The 19,028-nt window shown below is 34.6% G+C and overlaps 1 protein-coding gene across 8 annotated transcripts in view; it reads left to right on the top strand.

The window, feature by feature from the left end:
• The window catches only part of ADAM23 (ADAM metallopeptidase domain 23), an 81,925-nt gene that overhangs the window by 30,361 nt on the left and 32,536 nt on the right, over nucleotides 1-19,028 (top strand). For 7 of the 8 annotated variants that reach the window (XM_075512588.1, XM_075512586.1, XM_075512592.1 and 4 more), the window contains exons 5-14: nucleotides 2,048-2,130; nucleotides 2,859-2,922; nucleotides 5,248-5,320; nucleotides 5,856-5,929; nucleotides 6,855-6,920; nucleotides 10,828-10,899; nucleotides 13,638-13,804; nucleotides 15,791-15,875; nucleotides 16,670-16,760; nucleotides 18,326-18,374. In XM_075512588.1, the coding sequence (XP_075368703.1) occupies nucleotides 2,048-2,130; nucleotides 2,859-2,922; nucleotides 5,248-5,320; nucleotides 5,856-5,929; nucleotides 6,855-6,920; nucleotides 10,828-10,899; nucleotides 13,638-13,804; nucleotides 15,791-15,875; nucleotides 16,670-16,760; nucleotides 18,326-18,374 (824 nt within the window). The remainder of the gene's footprint in view (nucleotides 1-2,047; nucleotides 2,131-2,858; nucleotides 2,923-5,247; nucleotides 5,321-5,855; nucleotides 5,930-6,854; nucleotides 6,921-10,827; nucleotides 10,900-13,637; nucleotides 13,805-15,790; nucleotides 15,876-16,669; nucleotides 16,761-18,325; nucleotides 18,375-19,028) is intronic. The other variant, XM_075512591.1, reaches the window with a different exon arrangement.

Genomic DNA, 19,028 nt, shown 5'->3' with positions numbered 1-19,028 from the left:
ATAGTATGTAATCCTAAAAATATTCTAAAGATTTTAGGTTTTTATATATAGTTAGCTATTTACAATCAAATAACACAAAACTCTTGATAGTGCAGTAGAACTCTATTTCCATTACATGGAGAAATTAAATCACACAAATTTAATACATAGAAGAAAATGTATATATAGAAAACGTATACATAGAAAAAATAATACATATAGAGAAAAATGACAAATTATGAAACTACAGAAAGTAAAAAAATTTGAGACTTAAAAAGATCTTCATGAAATTATTTTAACACTAGTAATTCTTGTATGTGAGTAGATGATGTTTTGACAAAACAATTATTTCTGAATTTCTCATCTGAATAATTTATTTATTGTAGTCTGCTGTTAAGACCTCCTCCTAGAAGCTTCCTAGCCTCTGGGGTACAGAATAATGCTCCCTCTTTCTGACTTCATAAATCTTTGTGATTTCTACAAAATGAGACTGCTTTAGCTTGATTCATGTAGGGTGCTCTGACACAAAGAAGCCAGTAGCTTTAGAGATAGAGCACACTTTAGAAGGTGGGGAGATGTGAGTTGACTCTCCTCAAGATGACCCGGGAAATTGTTCAGCAGTTGGGAAACCTGGGATGAGTGCTGTAGTTATTAGCCAGAGAGGGGCACTGACATGTAATGGTCACATTTTGAAAGAAAGCCACTGCAACTCTATTTGGTGAGGATCTGTCCTGTCACTCTGTCTTAGGTGTGTTCTGAGAGTGCCTGAAGTTCTTGGCCCACTTTAAGGAGAGCTTAGACAGGAGCTAGTTGCTTCAGGAGCAGAGAGCTCAACTTAGCTCATTCTATGATGAAAACCAGGCTGGTCCAGGGAACCTGCACTTTTAATTCAGAGGAAAGTGAGTAACATTCACTAGAGTTTAGTTGGCATCTGAGCAAGGCTTTTCTGGATCAGAACTTTTAAGATTTTAAGTATGTACCAATTCTTCTCTGTGGTATTTTGGTCTCCTGCTTTGTCGTGTTTCCCCCCATATATACACATATTTCAACTTCCCTTATGGTCTTGTGGAGAACTGGAAGACTATACACAGAGCTTCATTGCGTGCCCACTTTGGTAGCACATTTTGCCCTAATTCTATTTAGCCTCATCCCTGCATCAGTTGGCTGTTCAAATCTTGCATTGCAGCATTCATCAAGGTCTCCCTTATTTCATATCATTAGGGCCTTTGAGAACTGAGGTTTTGGATGTAGTTTGCGTAATTTGGGGTTTTTTTTTAAAGTCTCTAACATTTAAACACACTTGTAGGTAATTTAAATATTATTTTTTAAATAAAAGGCAGGACCTTGTCTAAAACATGATTGCTGACTTCCTTAGAGAAACACAAAAATCCTGCTGGTTTTTTGAGTTATTTGGGTTTTGCATCTATTTGGAATTTTATGCAGTTAAAATCAAGAGTTGACTTTTATTAGTACAGTAATTTTGATAAGTACAGTAAAAATGCAACTGTACACTTCAGAGTTGCTAAAGTGGATTCACTTTCTGGCTCATTCATCATTAGTGATATGGGTACCTACAGTCTAATGATGTAACACTTCAATTGATAAATTTTTAGTGAGACAAAATTGGTAGAATCCAGATCTAAATCAAATACATGCCAGGTGATTGATGAACACTGTATCACTTGTAATTTTAACAGACCTGGAAAGCATCAAGAAACAATTCAATGCTCATATAACCTGCATTACATAACATTTTTACAGAATCAATTTACAGCAAAGAAATTAACTTAAAAAAAGATCAAGAATGCTGTGACTTCAGCAAAAGAGTAAGCCAAATTATGGCTTGAAGACTTGTATAAATTAGTCTTTACTGGGCACAGTTTTTCTCTTATAAGCAATTAGGGCTAGTCATTGGTATTCACATTAGCAATCACTGCTTTCTCTGAAATTTTACCTAATGCAAGGTGTTAGATCTTTTTTTGCATTGGTTTTAAGCAACAGACATTAAATCAGGGTAATTTTGTGTGTGTCTGTGTTTGTTTGTTTGTTTGTTTTTAAACATTATTAGGGTGGAGAGCATTGTTATTACCATGGAAATATCAGAGGTATCAAGGATTCCAAAGTTGCTCTTTCAACTTGTAATGGACTTCAGTAAGTGCATCTCATTTTTCAAACAAGGCTATTAACTAATTATTACTCTTGAATATTATCTCTTAATATGTGAGGGACTGAAACTCTACCGGCCCAAAGATTTTTGATGTTTTGAAATGCCAGTACCAGCTATGCCAAACTGCTAGCATTTTTTTTTAGTATCATTTGGATTAAAGTCTTTTGGTGCTGTCCCATGAAACCTTTGAATATGGTATGTGCAAATAAATATTTCACCAGCTGACTTATTATGGTAAAGGATAAAAAAGAATTGTACTTTAGCAGTTTGCATGCTCAGTATTCATGTGTGATTCTGTCAGCCAATAGAAAAATTGATCTTTTTGTTAGATTGTACAAGGAAAAAAATGTAAGAAATTAGTCCTTACTAGGATTAGTTACTGTTAAGTGCAACTCAGCAGTTGGGTTATATTCTGCATGCTAATGTGTGTCTTAGGATTTCCTCTTTCCAAGGTCAAATCTTTACTCTTTTTGGTGCTTTATCATTACGTTGCCATTACATTCAGTGTTAGTTCATTAAAATCTGCCTGGTCTCTTAAAAAAATTTCTTAGCTTTAGCCACATGAGGTAGTAATGAACATATATGGAATTTATTTTAATAGTGGTCAGTTTTTCAGCCCTAAGTTTGGGTTTGTCTCATCAAAAATCATATCCTGGAGTCAAACTAATTGACATGTAATCCTAAATATCACTTCTTTTTCTCCATGTTCTAGTGGTGTGTTTGAAGATAGTACTTATTTGTACTTGATAGAACCGATGGATCTCACCCACAGTGCAGTAAGTTTATTTTTATCTAATTTGTTTGGTTTGGGAAAGAGAGTGCTCGAGGAATAGCAAATAAAAGTATTAGAATAAATCAATAAATGAGTGACCTCTCTCATGCATTCATATGAAAACCAAAAGTATTTTAAAACACAATGATTGGAATTTATTTAAGGCAAGAAATGTGTAAGTATGAATTACCTGAGATTTTTCTCTGCTTTTCTTCAATCTTTCTTTTCCTAGTTATCATTGATCATTTAGATGTTGGGAGTAGACTAATAAGACTGTTTCCATAGCAAATGGTTATAGACTGTCAAAAGTGTTTATCAATTTGCTCTAGTACTTGACCTAAAGGATTTATAAATTCATAGAAGGGATCTCTGGAAGTCATTTATGCATTCCTTTCTAAATAGTTGGATCAGATTGCTTTTGACCTACCATGTTTCCACAAAGAGCTTAATGAAGTAGATGATTATATCTGGATATCTTACACTTTATATGTGTTAAGTCAGTGGTTGCTGTATAGCTTAAATGATTCTGATCCAGCATATTCCAATATATGACTATGCTGGATCAGCATGTAGGACTGCATTTATGCAAATATCTTGCTATTATTATTTTTGTACTTCATGTTAAGTATTACAATACAGCTGTTCCTAAAACTTTAGCTGTTAATAGAACTGACTCAATTTCATAGACAGTAGTAAAACCAGGTAGATTTCTACCTCTTGAATGGTTCAAAGATTTGAGTGATTTTCAGTGAAGTGATTCTGCAACATTGAGACAGAGAATTCTTAAGGTTTGTATCCCACTTGGTCTGTCGGATATATTCCAGATGCTGTGTCACAGCTCTCAAGCTTGTCTCATTCTAGTACTTACCAGTATATGACAAATAATGTAATGCTGCAGAACTGGTATGTTTTAGTGACTGTAAAGCTGAACTTACAGCCCAAAGAAAGATCTGCAAAATCTTTGACTCCTGACACTTTCAAAGAAACTGGATCAACATTCAGAGGAATCGGTATCATTTGGATGGTCAATTATTGGTCTGTAAATGAAACTATAGAGACATGGGAAAATACTACATCCAAAAAGATTTTTCAGTCTCCTCAGGAACAATATTACATGCCATGTGTTAAGCTATGTAATGCATTTTGATGTAGCACATATTCATAAAGGTTGTAAGGCTGAAAACTGACAGCAAAGGTACAGTAAGTTCATGGAGATTGTATTTATACAATGCTATCCATACAGTAAGCAGAGGAGAATTTGACTAAACTGTTTTCTTGCTTGGGTGGACAAAGGAAACCAGGATCTCTCTCTTGGTGTGATATTTCAGTAAAACTTGGAAGCAGAGCAAAAGTTCTAGTTATAAAAGTGAGATACCATCTGCCAATTCTGTTGAGGATTCAAGTGGAATTCTAAATGATAAAAAGACAGATGAGATGAATATTTTTCTCAAAACTACTGAAGATCAAAATAATACAGCTACAGAGAGCTTTCAGAGGCTCATTTTTTGATTGTACTACGTGAGATAAGTATCTCGGACACAGCCTTCAGCATGTAGTTTATTCAGCTGCATTAATCTTAACTATAGTAGATACCACATAAAACTTCCCCCTGCCACCCACCCCCCCAAAAAAACGCCAGCAAAAATATGCAATATTTTCCTTCAATGTGTTACGTATTTCTTACAGAAGTTACGGAACAGTATCATCCTACCCTTTGAAAAAAATTGCTTGTTTTGGCAGGCTCTGCAGAGGAGGTGTTACAGGAGAAAAGATAGTTGTTTTCTAGAGCAGATACCAAAATGTGATAATTTGGGGCATGTCAGACTTCTAAAGAAAATATGCATTAGAAGTCTTCTCCTTTTTAAGTGTTGTATACACCAATAAAACAGAGGGAAATAATCCTCTTAAAGATAGCATATTGATTAGTTTCTTGCATTTTGCTGCAATTAGAAAGATACATTTTTGTCATAAATAGTTATTTTCATCTGTGGGAGGAAGATTTCAGCTAGATATATACTCATTTGATTTATTGGAATAAATGGTCTGTGTTCTCTAACACTAAGGCTTTTAAAGGACTTTTTTCAAGTAATCTCAAAGACATCTGTGATACTTCAGTTTTGTAGGCCATTAAATGTACTGAAGGAGAGAGGGTCCATGATTTGCTCAGGATTGCAAATATATTGTTTCAGATTAGTACTATGCCAAATTGGTACTATGGTTGTTTGCATTTTATGGAAAAATAATAAAAATGATAAATACTGAAAGAAGTGCCTCACTTTTCATTTGACATTATTAATTAGAAGAAAATGACACATATGTTTCTTACCAGGAAAGTAAAAGTAGGCCACATATCATCCAAAGAACTTACAGAGCACAAGCCTCCAAGCAGTTGCAGGACCTTGGTATGTTTTTACTTATGTTATGAGTTTTTCAATATTGGAAATAATTGTATCTATAACTTGAAAAATTTGAATATTAGGCTAACAGTCTATATAAAATTGCTGATTATTTAGAAAAACTTGAAAAATAGATACTAACCTGACTTTTTTCACAATTATTGCAATGGAATTTAGAGTTGTCAAAAAGCAGCTGAAAGATTTCCATCCATGAAGACCTGTATTTAGCTTTCTTCTGCAAATCATTTAATTTAATCAGTGATATTAATGCTATTGACGATACGAGATGGAAGAAAATGTATATTCAAAGCCCAAGTTACAGTCTCTTTACCTCCCCTTGCATGCTTTAATTCTAACTTTAGATTTCTAAATGACTTGAGTTTTGATATGAGATATTTTATATTTTGTATATTTTAAAAAATGAACTTTTCAGTATCAAAGGTTTTTCTAATTTTGGTGATCTTAATCTACTTTTGTTTGGACAGTGTACGTAAGTAGTTTAAAATAATGCCATGAAATTCTTAAATTGTAATTTGTACAGAGACTGAATCTAGTTCTGAATGGCCCTTTCTGTCTGAACTACAGTGGCTGAGGAGAAAGAGAAGAAAGAGAGCAGTGAGTAGAAGTGTGACCCTGAGTTAAGACCATTTATAAAAACAAACCCAAACCCACTAATTTCTGGATTTTTTAATGTTGAGAGAACATAAGCTACCAAAAATATTTGTTTTCTGAAGCCTAATATTGTCACATAATACAATTATCAAATGATAAAACAAGAAGATTATTCTTTAGAAGTAGAATATTTGGAGAAAAGTGGATAAACTTTCTAAAGTGACAGCAATACTATACATCAATTGAATGGAAGTTTAGTAGTGAAAATGAGTTTAGAATTTTAAGTTTTGGGTCTGCCTGAGGATAAAGAATAATTTTGAATGAAGTCTTGCTACTTTGTAGATATCTGACTTTATTTTCATTTGGCTTGTTAAGTAGCATCATTAAATTAAAAATCCAAATGAGAACACTCAGAACTGGGTTATTGAGAGAACGGAAGTGGACAGTGCTCATGATCTGCACGTGCATATGTGTCAGGGGACTAACTGAGTTAAGATTAATCTGTATTTCTTTACTGAGTTGCTCAATCCACAGCATATTTTTTGAGAGTGCATCTATTTTTAGTAACTTCCTGCCTCATTGAATCTGTGATGAATAGTACAGTGGACCAAGAGTTTTTAGTGCTTGAGATTTTTCTCCTTTGTGAAAATAAGAGAGGAGCGAAGCAGTGGTGGCTTCTGTGCTGAACCAAAAAGAACAGACTCTAAACATTCTTAATGATGTGACTCAGATTCTCAACCAGTGTCTATCATAACTCACTAAGTTACTGGAGCTATGATTATTTACCCTAGTTGAACATCTGACCCAGTTTTTACAGGTTTACACACCGTACTTAATATTGATGGGTAATCCTATTACATCAGCTGCAGTTCTTTTTGAAAATCACTACATCTTCATGATTTCTCAAATAATTTATTTAATCCATCAGGTATCTCGTGGTATCTTTGAAGAAATGAAATATCTGGAGCTCATGATAGTCAATGACCATAAAATGGTAAGTATATCAATTCAGTGGTAATCTTCCTTTTGATTATAATTTGTGGGTTGATGTACAGCACTGTGCTGCATCAGCTACTTTTGGATCAAATATTTTGTTTATCAGCAGCTGTTAACATTTGTACTGTAAGTCACAGTATAGGCCGTAATACCTAATAATGCTTAATGTTACCTAAGATTTTCTACAGCAATTATATATTCAAAATACATCTGAAACACTTTGGTATCATATGGATAATTCAATATGCCATAACCAACAAAGTAAAGCAATAAAACATTTATGTCTAGAACAAACACACTAAACATTCTAAAATTACATCCTATCCTTAAAGTAATAAAGAAAGAGGTCAGAACTTGTTACTTTGAGTTTAGTTTTACTAACTTAAATTTTAATGCAGCAAAGCATATAGACAGAACTATCTGTTCTTCCTGGCTATTCCACACTTAGACACAGGATTCATAATGAAGTACAAGATAAGTTGTTCGTTTGATTCAGAAAGTGTTTGTTATTTGATTAAAAAAAAAAACCCAAAACAAACGGGGGGAGGAGGAAGCCCACTTTTTTTTCATTTTTATCTTGAGAGATGACTGGAAAAAATCAGACCAAGTGACATTTGTTATTTAAATGTTACTGCTTTCACTAATGATGCCAAGTAAGGCTATCAAAGTGCGTGTTACCCTTATGAAAAATCAGGACAGAGGGGCCTGGGGAGTTACAAGTTTTGTAAACCCGAACAACTATTTTATAGACCCTTTTTGAAAAGCATCACAAATTTGAGTCCAATAGCTACATTTTAACTAGAGCATATCTGTTATGGAAAAATACTCAGTGTAGGTTTAAAAGTTTTCTAATAATGAAGAACATACTGCAACAGACAGCAAGTTACTCTAAAAACGACTTGATTGTGCCTTGTTCTGAGCCCTTGTCTCGCTTAGCTTTCTCAGCTGTTCATTGACTAAGAGGCAAATAAGGGTCATCAACTCTTAGTATGGCTTTGCTTCTGTGTGAGCAAGACCTTTTTTTTAAATCAAATTCTGTTGATAAAACAGTTTCTGCTTATTTTATGTGCAAGTAAAATTAACTTTTAAGTTTCTGTAAAAGCTCCTTGCATCTCTCACTCTACTGCATGTTTTCCCAATGCTTTATGTTGTTGTGGGCTCTTTTGTCAACACTGAAGGATGATTTTAAAGAGCCAGAAATAGCAGATATCAGAACAGGATGCAGTATTTTGTACTTGTTCCAGTGCTGAATAGACAGATAATACAACCTTCCCTCATCTGTTTAATAAATCATAGAAATAGTCTGGACAAAAATAACCCGTATTTAATCTGTGTCAATTCAGCAATGTGGGGTGAATTCAAATGGGTGGAAAGAGTAGGGCAGAAATTTCTTCAACTGTTTTCACTTTTAAAGCCACCTGGTAGGAAACTATTCTGAGGGGGCTCACATGTTAGTTGTTTAGGGATAGGGCATGGTAACTGAAATTACGGACATTTTATTGTCTTGTTTGAGGTCTGTGGTTAGTGTTCCTTATGAAGAGATAATATTTCTATGTCTGTCTGTTTCCTCTGGCCTCTTGTATTACAGACATGCTTAAAGGACAACCATCCTGTTCACTACACTTGTTACAACAGTAACTGTTGTCTCCTGTCAGGCTTCATTTGTTACAACTTTAGACCACAAGCATTCAAGATTTTTTGCTTCAGAGTTGTCAGTGACTCAGAAGCAGATAATAATTCTTTCCAAAGAATAAAATGGATATACATAAGGAAGTGTTCACAATTACGAGTTAAAGCCTGCCAATCCAGGAGCTCACTAAATGTACTTTTAAGGTTTTCTGTTTACCAGTAGAGGGCAGATTTCTCCTGCAGCAAGGTTCTGTGTTGGAAGAAGTATCTCAAACCCCTTCGGCCGTTGCGGTGTTAAGTGGTTAATACTATGTATTTTCACAAAATTTTCCTTTCCTGTAACACTAAAGACACAACTAAACATATTTAATTAGGTCGTTGCACTTTTTACTGACTTACTCAGCTTAATTTCTGTTGTAGGAGCTGTGTTTAAACACATTATGTTGTGTATTGCTATTGATTTTGGTATTTAAATACTTTAATGAAAACCAAAAACGTTTTCCAAAGCATATTATTTTACCTTTTCGCTTCTGGGAAAGTTTGGGATTGGCTCAAAACAAAAACCTAAAGCCACCCTTCCCCCCTCCTGCATTATTTTGTTTTAGTATCATGGTTCCCTAGGGAGCAAACAGAGTGTGGTGATATGGATACTCTTCTCAGTGTACATCCTAAGCGCCTACTAGCACTGTAGCTGAAAGTGCTTTGTTTTGAGAATAGTGATAGTGGAGGGGGTCTCTGCAAGCATATGTTGTAGGATCCTTGGGTATTAAAACCTGCTGTGGATGTGCTGAAGCATTGTGGAACTTAACAGAGAATGACTGCATATGTAAAAAATTTATCTTCCTGCAGTCAAATGAATGAGTGTCATCATTACATTTCAACCTTTTGTTCAAAATTAAGATGAACTTTTTGTTATCTCTGTGGCATTTCGTCCATATAAAACTATATTGCTTGTGCAAAAATAACTGCAGTTTAAAAGGATGGAAAATTTGTTGTCTAATAATATAGTGTGTGTGTGTCACTCTTCTGACTTTCAGTTGGGAAACAGATTATTTAATTTTTAAAACATTTATGTCTTTCAGTTTTACTTCCACCTTTGCACCAAGCATAATTCTGGAAAACAGGGGATTTGTCTGTTTTGTACTTCTAATTTGGGAAGGTAGTTAATTGTCTAACTTATTTGATGAGAGTAGCTACTCAGTTGCTCAAAGAAGAGTCAGACCCTCTTGTTTCAAGGCCTCTCTTTGGGTACTGTGTTTTGGAGTGCCAATAGCTGACACTCATGGAATTTGATCATGTTTGCTCATGAGGCGATGAGATTTGTTGCTTTTAACCAGTAGTTCAAATTAGTAAGAGTTGTTTAATGGAGACTTTTTACCCTCTTTGTTCTATGCAATTTTGTGTTCCTTTTCTGTGAAATTTTGAAGACTTATTTTTCCTGCCTGCAAATCATATTGTGTAATGCAATTTTGGTTTATAATTCTATAGTTTTTTGAAAGTCATGGATTCATGTTCAGATATCATAGCAGCATCTTTGGAAAATTTGACTTGGAACAGAGGGGACTTGTGGGGCAGGATGAGGAAAGACATGAGACAATTGTAATGACATGAACAGAAATTAGGAAGCAGAATTTGTAATAGAGCTCATCTAAGTCTATAGAAATGGAAAAAAATTGAAGTTAAAACTTAAGATATCCAGCTTAACTCTTTCCACATTCAAACACATATTTACTTTTACCATGTACTCCCTCTTTCTTTTTGCCTTTTGGTATAATTAATGCTACTTGTCATAAAAGTCTGGTGCTATAGTAGAGAAAGGATGCCTTTGCAAAGAGCTGTACACAGGACAAGTGGTAAATGCTTCATCTTCATGTCTCATAATTATAGTCATGGAATGTGGCTGGTACAATCTGATATTTAACTCATCAGGTTAAGCACAGTTTTAATGGGTACAGCATTCTCTCCATTTTCAGCTCATGTTTATGTTTGTGTTTACCTGTAATTTTGTCTCAAACATTTGAACTCTGATTCTGAATAGGATATTTCTCGTGGCTAAATGCTCCTTTTATAGATGTGAAAGGCTATCTAGCATACATGGCTTCCTTTATTTCCCAGGGATTCTTGAATGTGAGATCTAGGCTGTGGTCTGAAAAGCTTTTAGAGTTTTTCCCTTACTCGTTCTTAAAATATTAATTTTCGTTTCTTGCTATAAAAATAAAGAATTAGTAATAAATATTTAAGTTCTCACGGTGTTCTAATTTTTCTTCTCCTTTTAGTTCAAAAAGCACCGTTCTTCAAATGCATACACAAACAATTTTGCAAAGTCTGTGGTAAACCTTGTAGATGCTGTAAGTATCAATGTTTCTTCTGAAAACTGTATCACTGACTTCGTTAGTTTAGCACTATATTTAAAAAGTTAATGTTAGCAGATACCAGGATAAAAAAAATGAGCAGCTACAAAAGTTACATTTTAAAATTAATTTCTAGTTCCTCTGCAGAAGAATAGCCTGGGGTGAACGTGTAAGAAACCACCAAACTATCCTTGATGTTTTTCTCAAAGCTTGCAACTGCCAGAGTTTGCCCTTGGCAGGGGGGATTTCAAACTTGAAGGAGCTTTCAGTATCCGTCACTGCTTAAGAATGAGATTTAATCGAGTTTATGTTTGTGAAACAAATCTAACCACATGTGGTTGAAGCTGCAAGTATAGTTCACAAAGGATACACACATCTATTGGGAGAAAAAGAGAGTGTGAATAAAAATTCTCCTTTATAAATCTGTATTTATAGCTTAAAAAAAATCCCATTGTAGTACATTATAAATGGGTGGCACTGACACAGACACCATACTTGTATCTGTGACTAAATTTAGAACAATTTCACATAGAGCATATAAACTAAAAAGTAAGATTTGTGGTAAAATTTGATTTTTTTCTCTTTTTGATATGCACGTAATGACCACACACATTTCAGAGCTGTGTTTGTAGTGAAAATAGGATAGATTCTTTAGTAGTGATGAATACAAAGCCTAGCAAAATTCTGACTCTTAAGTCCCCTTTCCATGTAACTTTATTGATACCAATAGAACTGTGCGATATGATTCAGTGCAAAACATTGTCAACAGTTCATTTAGTTCGGAGGAAGCAATATAGTATTTGTTCTTAGTGTCTTACATATAAAGTATTGTGTATACTGTATGTATATTGAAAATTTAGGTGAATATATTTATCATACATGAAATACTGGAAGTGTTTTGGAATATTTTTGTGTAATGGTCTGAAAATGCCAGCAATCTGAAGAAAAGTTACTAGAGCAGATAAAAATATAAATAATTGAAATAATATTTCTGCAGTTTATATTGGACATTCCCAAAGAAAGGGTGGCATCTTTGTTTTTTTTCTCATCTGATCATTATTTCTTTGTATTTCTTCTGCGTTTTAACAAAAGTTATTTAATCTATCTTTCCTTTCTCTGACTATTCCTTCTGTTTTTCCATTTTTATTTGCTGTACGCGTGTATACAGAAACATTCAGCTTCTCTCCAGTGTGGAATTCAGCCCCCCATAGAGATCTTGCAAAATGACGTCTTAATGGCCTTTTCTTTAAACAAAGCATGAAAAGGAGCAGGAACTTCTGCCTTGTTATTCCCTTGTGTTCATAGGGAGTGGGCCGTATTTCTTACTGATATATTATTGGGAAAAGGATATTGGCTTTCAGAGGCTTCCAGGTTCTCTGCCCCCTCTTCCATTCTTTCCTTCCTGTTTGCTTCAGGAAATACGGTTTTCCTCTCAGCAAACACAAGTAAAGTCTTTATTGATCCACCCATATGTAATTTATGGGGTTTAATTTTATTGATTTTTTTCATGTCGTTAACCATTTTCTGTATATGTCCTCAGCCTGTCTCCCTCAGATTAAAGCATATTAATATTCTTTTTTCCTTCAAAGTTCTTGGACACAAGTAAGCTTAGCTGGTTGCTCTCTCTTGCTCTTATATTTATTGCCTTTTTTTCTAAGCTGAGTATTATACGTTGACTTTTTTGTAAGGATAATGCTGCCTTGATACAAAAGGCTGGCATGCTAGTCAATGCTAGTTTATTCAGTATAAATATCTATCATAACTGCAGGAGAATATTTGCAATTCATGTTGTGTATTGTAGCTATAATTTGGCAAAAATATAATAAAAGCATATATTTAATATGGTGCCTCATGGAAGTGACCAAATAACTTGCCCTTGGTGTATTTTATGCATTAGGCAGCCAATGCGTTAATTATTCAGTGCTTTTAGACCATAACTAAGTATGATCAGTAAGTGTTCTTCGTGTAAGATTTTTGATGGGCAGATTGTCTATTGCGGATAAGGAATGCGTCTCTTGTAGATCTGCAAGCTCTGAATAACCTTAGTTAATAAAATTTGGCATTTTATGGCCTGAACCTAAAGCGAGCAGCAGTTTTATTTCAGAATCAAGTATCATGCACAAAGTTAAAATGCATATTTTAAAGCTGTTTTGTAATTATTAGGGCCTGATTGTTGTTTCCTTGTCTATTGCTACAGTGACATTAAAATTAATAGAAAAATTAATATTCTTACTTAATTCACACATTACTTGAGTAACATTAAGTGATCATACTATAAATGAAAATCAAGCATTATGTGAATTAAATTTTGGATATATTGGAGAACTGAGAAATTATTTAATCTTGACTTAAGTATTGTCTTTGGCTAGTCTTTGTCTTTGAGATCTTTCTTTTCTTTTTCTTTGAGATCACCCAGTGTACCTTTACATTTCTTCTTTGTTGATTTTTGTACAGGTTTTCTGCAAAACTCAGTGGTGAAATTATTTGATATGAGATTTCTAAAGAAAAGGGAGTAGCTCAAAAAAAGAGCAGCAAGTTTTTTTGTCCTCTGAAACATAATATTTAAGTTGATCAGAATTTTAACTTTTAGGAAATCCAAGGCATTACCAGCTAACCGTTTCCCCATGTTTCCCTCCTGCTTTATCCCTCTTGTCCTTCCGCTTTACTCTTACTGGCTAACTGTGCATGTTTGACCCAGTGTTCTACTCCTGTGCCTGTCCTGTCTCTGCCCTCAGATATACAAGGAACAGCTGAACACCAGGGTGGTTCTTGTGGCTGTGGAAACTTGGACAGACAGAGATCGTATTAATATTCACCCTGACCCTCTGCAGATGCTTCATGATTTCTCGAAATATCGACAGCACTTCATCAAACAGCATGCTGATGCTGTGCACCTGCTCTCGTATGTACCCTTATACAATGGTTTAGACTATTACAGTTCTATATACTTTTCTGTCTACTGCTTTTGTCTACCTGTCTCTCTTGCTTACTTTTTTGCTTGGTAGTGACTACATCAATCAACATCTGCCTTCCTTAGGAAGCTTAATCTATTTTTTAACCCATTAGTCTATTTTTAATAGGTGTAGTATATACCATGGTGATGTTGAATATATATAATGAAATTTTAATGTGTTTGCAACCTGGAGACAGTGTCACATATTTGAAGTGTCTTCTGATGAGCCCTTAAGGACGCCTAGTTTTGCTAATCAGGTGTGTAATGTACTGCTTTCCCAGTAAAGAGCAGGAGAGGGCAGAACTGACAGTATTATGTGTTGCCACAAGAGCATTCCAATTACTGTCTTTATTCACATAGGTAGCTGCAGTGATGATTTGTTCATGGAAGATCTCCTCCTTTAGAGCTGTACTGAAATGTTTTCTAAGACACAAAGCATTTTTAGGGGAAATTCCACTTGCATCATTAGGCACAACATCAGCCTTGAGCAACAGTATTTTTTTTACTTCATGGCATTGTAAGCAAAGAGGAGGAAGAGTGTGTTCCCCTGTGCAGCATAAAGATCTTAAGCCTTCTCCCAGCAGCATGACATACGACGAGGATGGAGTGACAAATGTCTTCCATGCAGAGGAAGATAAAAATAGGGGATGAAGAACTTCCTCCAGCCTCTGTCATAGCTGTACTGCCTTAATACAGGCATTGCAACCCAACGCTAATTGCATTTTCCATAACATATGCAAAGTGATGATGATGTGCACTCTTAATTACTTTTATGCATGTATTGTGTCACTTGCTGAAGAGTTTGTCAGTGGGCAAACAGGCTCTTCTCAGTGATGCACGGTGAAAGGTACCAAATACAAACTGAAATACAGGAAATTCTATTTAAACATAGGGGGAAAAAAACCTTTCACTGTGAAGGTGGTCAGATGCTGGAACAGGTTGCCCAGAGTGGAGTGTCCATACTTGGAGATATTCAAAAGCCAATGGAACATGGCCCTGAGCAGCCTGCTCCAGCTGAGGCTCTGTGGAGCAAAGGGGTTGAACTAGACTGTTTTCAGAAGTGCCTGGCAACCTTAGCCGTTTCTGTGGTTCCGTCTATTGTAAAGCATCTAGCTTTAAGCATTTAGTTAGGCTGCAGTTTGAAAGTTCTGATGGCTGTCAGAATCTTCTGAAAAAAAAAAAATATACATGTCTGGAGTATCCTGTCATTTAAAAAAACAAAAGGGACATTGATTCTGCTATTGTAAAAGGATTTCATTTTCAAAGATTAGGGTCATTTGCTATGCATGCCCAAGGCTGTGTAGATTTATTATTATGCCTATGAAGTTAAAATAGGTATAATTCATAATAGTTTATAGAAATTTTATAGAATAATTTATATCTTCCAGATTACATTAACTTAACTAAATTATTTGGAGCTTATTAACAATAAATGAAAGGAGGCAGGGTTAAAGAGCAGTATTAAATTACTTTCCCTTTAGGTATACTTCTTAGTCTTTTCATTTGCAGTTGAAACTAGAACTTGAATTGGTTTGGATTAAGAGCATAATTTTAAAAATTCTCAACACTGATACATTTCAGTATAGAATTCCTTGCTGACAGGTTATAAATTGGAATATATTGTTATCTTTTTAAAGGAAATGTTATCATTGTATTTTCTTAGGAATCTGGTACTCTAGCTTTCTCTGCTTGGTTTGTTTGTGGGTTGGGACTGATTCTGACTCTACAAGGTAAAAATAGTATTTTTGTTGAAGGTTGTATCTAATCGACTCTTTTGATGTCAGTGTTCTGTTTGTAAACTTGCAGTTGCTTTTGATGCTAGATGAGGATTAATGTGCATGCAGTGTATCATAGCATGTGTGAAAGTGTAATCTTTCAATAAGTTCTTGGTGCCCAATGTCAATGTGTTATATTTTCTTCTTTTTTGTTTGTAAGGAATGTGACATTTCATTACAAAAGGAGCAGCTTGAGTTACTTTGGAGGGGTTTGCTCTGTGACCAGAGGAGTAGGAGTGAATGAGGTAATTTTTTTTCATGACTAAAGTGAAATAAAGTAGAAACTGTACATTATAACCTCAGAGTTTATATGTTTCAGTAATCAGGGCTTTAAAGTTAACATATATTAAGAAGTTAGGATTCTCACAGCCAACCTTCTTGTATCATCATTAAACTACTGCTCACTGTGCTTTTCTTTCTAAAAAGCATTCCTCCTGTCTGCATTATTCTCTTAATAAGATCTTAAATTGGCTTTTAGTATACTTGACAGAAATTTAGACCCCAAAATCTCAGACAAGAGTATTTGAAATATAGCACTGAACATTCTTTTGGGTCTTCTCGCTAGAAGAGGGTTGATCTTCTGAGGTGGTGATGACATGTAATTCTTACTGAATTTTTAACATTAAAACTAGAAAAATTTGGTCCCTGTGTGTTGATTTTTTTTTTTCAATTTTTTTTCTCAGTGCACTATTAATCAATAACAAAAATCTCCTGTTTTAACAGGGCTTCATCATACTATAAAAAACTATATTACATATTTATCAAACAGACTCCTTTCTGTAGGTTAACCAGCAGATAGGGATTCCCTGAGGTTGAGAGGAAAATTTTTTCCGTTACACACTTCATTGTGATTATTTTCCTTATATGCACACAGAATTGTGATTGACTGTACAGAATTACTGAAGTAGTAGGTATGTGGTAAGCCAGAATGAGCCGGTGTAGTGTTCATTACAATAACTTACTTTTTTTGTGGTTTTGGTTTTTTTGTTTGTTTGTTTGTTTGTTTTTATTTTTTAATTGTGCTCCACTTGAAATGCAGTATGGTCTTCCTTTGGCCATGGCACAGGAACTAGCACAAAGTCTTGCTCAGAACCTTGGAATACAGTGGGAGCCAGCTGCCAGGAAACCGAGTATGTACATGGACGTGGAGTCTTCTTTTGTCCTCCTTAGCTAAATATATAAACTCTTCCTTTGTAATATTTGAAACAAATACCAAATTTGCTGTAACTGTAGAACAAGAATTGCTGCTTTTGAAAATATATGCACCGAAATTTGAGTTTAACCAAAATAAGAGCCACCAGTTTAGCACTCATTTTGCAATGACCTCAGTGACGTCCTGTGTCAGGAGGTTAGGTTCATAACCAACATTCAAAGGTATAATGGTAAAAACACCATTAATTTAACTGATTTATAATTGAAGAAGCAGTTAAGAAGCTGTAACTTAGTCCAGCGTGACATTTGCTCAACTTGTTACCTTGCTGTTTCACAGCCAGAAGATTAGACTGATGTGGTCTTAACACATGTAGAGTGTAGGTACAAAAGCTGCTGCAAAAGCCCTTTTTGGGGCTAAAGAAAATTGTTGGGTTTTTTCCACTCACATCTTGTAAGCAATTTGGCTACTTTCTCTCTTTGTTTCTTGAAAAATGTTGAATGATAATGCTGATTTTATTTTGGAATCACTTCAGAAATCTGTGAATTAGGAAACAATGTGGAAGAGTTTAGGGAATGTTGTTTTGTAAAGCATCGCTTTTGAATTGTGTGAACTTGCAAATTGCTGAAATATTTTCTATATCACTGTTTTTTGATTACAGGTAAAACAGAGTTCATATAATTTGGAAATCAGAATCTTTTTTAACTGTAAGATAGAGGTTTTTAAAATGATAGCTTAGTTTCCTTATTTGGATACCCTTTATAGAGAAAGATTAACGAAAGACCTGGATAGAGCAGAAGTAACCATATAAATAATCTGTGAATATTTTCTGTGGAGAAACAGTATGGATTTGCAGTAGTAACTAGAATACAGAACCTTTCTTCTTGAAAATATTACTTCTTTGGTAAATAATTTTTATGGGTAGTTCGTAACTTCTGTTTTACTAACCATAAGATGTTGATCTTTTGTTTTTATTTTATGAATTTGGTCACTGTTGACTTACACGCTATAGCTGTAAGTAAACTGTAAATCCATTTTCACTCAACTACTTTTTCTAATGAATGCTTGAATGGCTGATTCACATATTACTATTAATAATTTTATGCCAAAGGGAAAAAACGTGGCCTGTCCAGTCACAATTCTCCTTCAGGGTGTTCTGTACACATTTTAGGGAGGAGGAAATGTGAACATTTTTAATAACCAGTATCATGTGTACTGCACATACCTTTGTGCTGCCTCTTTTGAGAAGATGTAGGGAAGAACGTTGCCAGCTATTTTTAGCTTTCTATACTGCCTGAAACTTTGTGTTGAGTCTAAGAACATGCACATATGGTAATTTGAAAATACTGTGTTTATATTAAGTATATTAGTATCTCTTCAGGTGGGCTGGTTTCCTTTTTAGGGCTAGAATCTGTACAGCCAAGCAACCATTTAATCTATGTATAATTAGTCAAAGTCCCTTTTTATAGGTAGTACTTTATATTCGTTGTAAGCATATTTATAATTGCTTTCCTTTTCTGTTGTATTTTGGTCTTGTCTGAGAAGAGTGTGACTGCACTGAATCCTGGGGTGGTTGCATCATGGAGGAAACGGGGTATGTCATAACTATAAGTAATTGAGGGCTCTGGAATGAGTTCATACTTTACATTATGACATAAATATTTATGTATTGGGCTTTGTCCATGTGTTTTAGTACTAATAAATGAAAAACTAGAAGCAGTTGGAACAACCCAAATATACAGATCAATGACTTCAATTTTCAGCAATTCATTCCCTTTGCTATTCACATTTTAGGAAGTTATTCATAAATCTTATATTTTGAAGTGCAATGCAGTGTATTCACTAATGCTTTGCTATACTTAAATGATTGAAAAGTACAATATGTATATTTTTCATTAAATAAATCCAGTTACACTTTTTACATGCAGCTGAAGAAGTGTTTTAATAGTTTTGATAAGTGATATTTCTATTTTCCTCCTAAATTTTAATTATTTTTTCCCCAGTTCCTTCAAAATTCTAATTTTGAGTCCACAGATCTCTCTGCTTCTGTTCCAGTGAATAAAAGTAGAAACCTGAAGCTTTCAGCAAGAGCTCTCAATCCTTAGCTAAATGGTCAGTGAAGTCTGGCAGGGAAGCACATCTATATGGGAGGAAACCAGGTTTCATTGCCCTCTGCCCTCACATACTGCCAGAGATTCTTTTCTCTATACTGTAAGCAGTTGATTGGAAAAGGATAGCTTCTGAAACA

Source organism: Mycteria americana, chromosome 9, assembly GCF_035582795.1.
Source record: "Mycteria americana isolate JAX WOST 10 ecotype Jacksonville Zoo and Gardens chromosome 9, USCA_MyAme_1.0, whole genome shotgun sequence".
In the NCBI taxonomy this organism is placed as follows: Eukaryota; Metazoa; Chordata; class Aves; order Ciconiiformes; family Ciconiidae; genus Mycteria; species Mycteria americana.
Note: the sequence above shows the minus strand (reverse complement) of the source record. Positions and strands in the feature narration are given on the sequence as shown.